Raw genomic sequence first — 5,569 nt, forward strand, 5'->3', positions numbered from 1 at the left:
GGGAATGCCAGCCCTCCCTCTTGTTCTGAGAAATGTGGGAGAATAAATAAATCTCACTCAAGAGAATGGAAGGGTATGCTCGAGTTAGGTTACAATTAAGGGAGATTTGGATAAAGCCATCTGCACAAAGGTTGTGATATAGTGGAATTTGTTCAGGACGGTATGTGGAAGGCGTGGGAAAGGAGGCAACATCTCAGAGGAGTAGGGTGGCAGTGAAGAGAGGAGGAAGGTCACCCACAGGAAAAGGGAAGGAGGAGTTTTTGCATATGTGGGCTTACAGAGATGATAGTCATAGCAGAAGTGATTTGCCTCAAACATGCAACTTTGATGCAAGTTTACAGGAAGCCTGGCAGTACCTGGTCCAACTCCAGAGAAGAGGGCCCCAACTGTCCAGCATGACAGAAAGGACCTTGATCTGGGGACAGCTTCTGAACACTCACACAGAGAGAGTAGCTATTCATCCCAGTGCCAGGTGGTTCTGTGCCAGGAACTGGTGCTGGGAGGGAGCTCTGGAGGCAAGTTGAACTAAGAAAAGAGTAACATGTTCCTGCCCCGTCTCTAACAGTTCAGTCGGCTCTGTGGGCTACCTGTTCTTCCCAGATAAATAAGGCAAACCTAGGGGATGGGCTTGAGCAGCAACCAGTTCACTGCGACCTGCCCCCCCCCCCCGACTCTGTATCCAGACACCCTCCTTGAAGTGAAATGGACAGCTCAGGGCACACTGATCCTCTGAAGGTCGTGGAGGATCACTGAGTCACTGAATACAATCCTTGATCTAAACTAGAGCATTCATTTGGATTCTTAAATAATGTACAACGCAGTTGTCTGTTGTCTCTTCCTGACGTTGCAAGGTGAGAGGTAATCCCTCACACTGAGCATTCGTTAATAGGCACACCCTGTGTGTAAAAGTGCTTTACAGATGCTACGCAATTTACTTGTCTCAACAATCTTGAAAAGTGAGCACTATATTCTGCTTTTACAAATGAGCATGATGAGTCTAGGGGGAGCGAACTTATTAAACACATACACACAATGCACACACATACACACACACAATGCACCTGACTTCACAGCCCATGTCCTTTCAAGTACACCTCACCTCACTCTAGAGCTGCACAGAGTAAGGCTCAGTTTCACAGAAGTGGTTTTAGCTTATGTCAGAGAAATGCTGCTTTGAGAAAACTGAAAGTGGAGGAAATAACGTTAGTTAGATGTGGCTGCAGATTGAAATTTTTTGGTTCAACTAGTGTTTTTTGAGCAGCCACGTACCGCTCTCCTCTGCTGATCAACTTGGCGGTCACTGAGTAAGGATTTGATACTTGTCCACGTACTACCAGTGTTAGGACCACCTGAGGGGGGAAAAAAGAGGCAGAAGTCAATACTGTCTATTCAGGCTAATGCCCTGCAGGAGACCAGGCAGAGGCGGACAGTGGTAGTTCTGTCCAGAAGGGGGACAGAAAGGAGACAGACATCATGGACATACTGGAATTTGAGCGGGGCTTTGCTGCGATTTAGTTTATGAAAGAGAAACTGGAAATTTGCCCTTGAATAATGTTTCCTTTAAATAATCAGTTTTGTTTGGTTTCTTTGTTTTGTTTTGTTTCTTGCAATTGTTTGGTCTGACTGGGAGTGGGTTTAGGAGCCAGGGTGGCTGCCATCGAGGAAAAGCTGGTGTTTTTCCCAGTTTACCCAAGTAAAAAGTATTCATTTGGTGACTGCATAGGGTCATTAAGGGTAAGGAAAGTCCCCTTGTCAGTTAGGAGGAAACAAAACTCACAGCGGAACAGGTCGTATCTTCCCTCAGAGTTCCGGAATTGAGAGATAAGGGTCACCAGTACCTCCGCTTCTGGAAAGGCGTGAGTACTAGGGAGGTCAATGGTGTGTGTGTTTGAGTCTGCCGCACCTAGTCTGGTTGAAATAAGAAAGCGAAAGCTCAGGAAACCCAGAGAAGACCTCTTTCTTTTTTGGAAGGCACGGCTTAGCAGAGCAGAGAAAACCCCAGACCCCAGACCCTCCCCAAATCATTCGAGGAGCTGGGCAGCGAAGAGGCAGAAGCACACGGGCACATCCACGGCGCCCTGGGGTAGGAGACCAATGGAGAAGTTTAGGGCGGTGCTGGACCTGCACCTCAAGCACCGCAATGCGCTGGGTTACGTCCTGGTGAGCTTGCTGACGGTGGGCGGGGAGCGCATCTTCTCCACCGCGGTGTTCCAGTGCCCGTGCAGCGCCGCCTGGAACCTGCCCTACGGCCTGGTCTTCCTGCTGGTGCCGGCGCTGGCGCTCTTCCTCCTGGGCTACGTGCTGAGCGCGCGCACCTGGCGCCTGCTGACCGGCTGCTGCGCGCCAGGCGCGCGCACTGACTGCGGCGCAGCGCTGCGCGGGGCCCTGGTGTGCGCGCAGCTCAACGCTGTCGCTGCGGTCGCGCCGCTCACCTGGGTGGCCGTGGCGCTGCTCGGGGGCTCCTTCTACGAGTGCGCCGCCAGCGGGAGCGCCTTCGTGGCGCGGCGCCTGTGCTTCGGCCGCAGCCCCGGCTGCGCGGCCCAGCTGCCGCTGGTTACGTGCCATCAGGTCCAGGCGCCCGACGTGCAGGACCTGCAGAAGGAGCTCAAGGCCCAGTCGCAGGTCGGGCGCCCGCGCTGGACGCGCTGGGGGGATCGGAGAGGGACGGGCTTCTACGGGGATGGACGGGGGAGGTAGAAATGCGTGCCCTTTCTCCAGACATACGACACCCGAAGACTAACTAGAATGGTTGTTGGCTTCTCGTGAGCCAATAGGCATTCCTTCCTTCCTTCCTTCCTCTCTCTTTCTTTCTTTCTTCCCTCCCTCCTTCCTTTCTTTCTTTCTTCTTCCTTTCCCCTAACTCCCTTCCTGCCTTCCTTTCTATCTCGGTGCTTTCTTTCCTTTTTTTAAATTGAAGTACAGTTGATTTACAATATCGTGTTAGTTTCAGGTGTACAGCACAGAGATTCAGTTATACGTGTGTGTGTATTCTTCTTCAGAGTCTCTTCCCTTATAGGTTATCACAAAATATTGAGGATAACTAACTAACGGGAGAAAGGCACTTGGGCACTCGTATAGTGTCAGGCATCCACTCTGTACCAGTCACCGTGCTGGGCCCTTTACTTCCTTTATTATTCTCTTCTGTCTTTGCAGTGAATACACTGAGTCCAGGTCAAGTTGCTTGTCCAGTCAGAATTGTTACAGTAAAATGAGTCTGCCTGGCTCTAAAGCCATCACCCCACACTATTTCTGGGCTTGTAAAGCTAAGAGGTTCTTGGAAATGAATGTTTGTTTCATTGGATTTTCTGAAATTCCACGTTTTGAGTTCCAGGGATTCGACATATAAACTCCTCCTTGGGCCCTTGACATGCCTTGGAAAATGACTGTCTTGTCAAGTGAGCACTTGTACTGAGGGGTTCGAGAGGTTACTGCCACTTCTTTCTCGTAAGGGATTAAGACCTAAAGCTGTTGCTTGTTCATCATCATAACTCTAAGTAGTTCACAGTTTATCTGAGGATTTAAAATTTTCTAAAAAAACATGTGACTAAATTGCTATTTTGTTGTGTTTTCTGAAGGTGTTGGGCTGGGTCCTGATAGCAGTTGTTATCATCGTCCTCCTGATTTTTACATCCATCACCCGATGCCTATCTCCAGTTAGCTTCCTGCAGCTGAAATTTTGGAAAATCTATTTGGAACAGGAGCAGCAGATCCTTAAAAGTCAAGCCACAGAACATGCAGCCGAACTGGCAAAAGAAAATATCAAGTGTTTCTTTGAGTGTTCACATCCAAAGGAATACAACACTCCAAGCATAAAAGACTGGCAGCAAATTTCATCACTATATACTTTCAATCCAAAGGAACAGTACTACAGCATTTTGCACAAATATGTGAACAGAAAAGAGAAGAATCAAAGTATCAGATCTTCCAAAGAAGATACGGTGGTTCCTGTTCTTGGCTTTGTAGATTCATCTGATATGAACAGCACTCCAGACATATGACCTTATGAATAGGAAAAAAGTTCTTTTGAGTTATTGATTCATTAAAAAAAATAAACATTGGCATTGTTTATGACTTTTTTTTTTGGTCTTCCAAATTATGGAAACATAGCATATTAAATCAAATAAAAATTTAGAACTTTATCTCTTTATTATATTATAAGAAAAAAAGGAAGCAAAGGTAAATGGTTCACTCAAAGTGACAACCTGGAACTAAATCAGAATTTTTATATCCCTAGCCTAGGGTATTTTTCACTGAAAAATAATGCTGCTTTCAAATAAAAGAATTTAGTAGCAAAAACAGCAAAAGAACAATTGAACTTCAGACCTTTCTTTTAGGGTATCTGATTTCAAATTCACTTTCATGCAGACAGCACATTGTTTGGTACTTTAAAATACTGGCATTTTATGGCTACTAAAACAAAATACAAAAAAAAAACATCATGAAAAGGGAAGTAAATTTTTTTAAAAACAAAATTTGAAAAACTATGATAATTGCAGGCATAACCTGTATTTAGTTTGTAGGATCAGAAGGAAATTTTTAAAGCTGTTTATTGTGGTAAATTTCAAATATACACAAAGGTAGAAAGGATAGTATTGTGAACCCTCATATGGTCATTACACAGCTTCAATGGAGTGGGGAAGTCAGCTAAAGCCTACACCATACAAATAAATATAGAAATACAAATTGTGAGCTGATTTAGATTGAGGAGGAGGGGATTGGGGAGTGTGAGAAACTGAAATCTGTAGAGTCAGAGAAGAGCATTTCAGTTTGCAGAACCGTATGTACAAAGACGGAGGTGAGGAAGATCTTAGTACAGTCAGAAGCCTTAAAGGCGACTAGAGAAAATGTGCGAGGGACAGCTCGTGCAGCCCCTCGAAATCATGCAAAAGATTTTGGTTTTCATCCTATGAACATCTCAGGAAGATTGATCTGCTTTTCTTTTTATTTATTTATTTATTTATTTATTTTTTTTGTGGTACGCGGGCCTCTCACTGTTGTGTTGAGGTGGACTCTCAACCACTGCGCCACCAGGGAAGCCCTGATCTGCTTTTCTTGTGGGAAAAGGAATGGCAGGGGGAAGAGGGAGAGCCAGGGTGGAAATGGAGAGATTAATCAGGAGGCTACTGCAGGGGAAATAGGTGGGAGTGAACCTGAACCTGGTTGATGGTGATGAAGACAGAAAAAGAAGATAGATTCAAGGTGGACTTTGACAGCATTTGTTGATGGAAAGGATGCAAGGATGTTTTTGAGAGCAAAAATATCTATAGATAAAATTCTGTTGCTTGATAATGCCAGGACTTTCCAGGGGATCTTAGACTGTCATTCCTGTCCATCTCCCAAATTTATGGCTGTTCTGTGCGTTTAAAAAAATGACTTATGAAAACTTTGCAAAACAACTAAGCACAGATCATATTTAGCCCTTCTTCCTCTTTCAGCAGATCCTTGCACCTGCTTCTATTTGCCCTTTGTTGCATAGGGGCCATTAAAAAGTACTGGTCAGTAGAGCTGAATATCCTGTTATTGAGAGTCATATATTGCAAGGAAGTTGGCAGAGAAACTGCATGATCAG

General features: G+C 45.4%; 1 protein-coding gene across 2 annotated transcripts; it reads left to right on the forward strand.

Annotated features, from left to right (window-relative positions):
• The first annotated feature begins 1,862 nt into the window (after window positions 1-1,862).
• Window positions 1,863-4,068, forward strand: CALHM6 (calcium homeostasis modulator family member 6). 2 transcript variants are annotated; one of them, XM_029223312.1, is made up of 2 exons: window positions 1,863-2,622; window positions 3,576-4,068. In XM_029223312.1, exons 1-2 carry the CDS (start codon window positions 1,876-1,878, stop codon window positions 3,996-3,998), a joined length of 1,170 nt encoding a protein of 389 aa, XP_029079145.1. In that variant the 5' UTR covers window positions 1,863-1,875; the 3' UTR covers window positions 3,999-4,068. The 2 variants fall into 2 exon arrangements, with proteins under 2 accessions (XP_029079145.1, XP_029079146.1); XM_029223313.1 differs by having other exon boundaries at window positions 1,863-2,160.
• Window positions 4,069-5,569: the final 1,501 nt, after the last annotated feature.

The sequence above is a fragment of the Monodon monoceros genome, unplaced genomic scaffold, assembly GCF_005190385.1.
Source record: "Monodon monoceros isolate NGI ecotype Baffin Bay Population unplaced genomic scaffold, NGI_Narwhal_1 Super_Scaffold_15, whole genome shotgun sequence".
Classification (NCBI taxonomy): Eukaryota; Metazoa; Chordata; class Mammalia; order Artiodactyla; family Monodontidae; genus Monodon; species Monodon monoceros.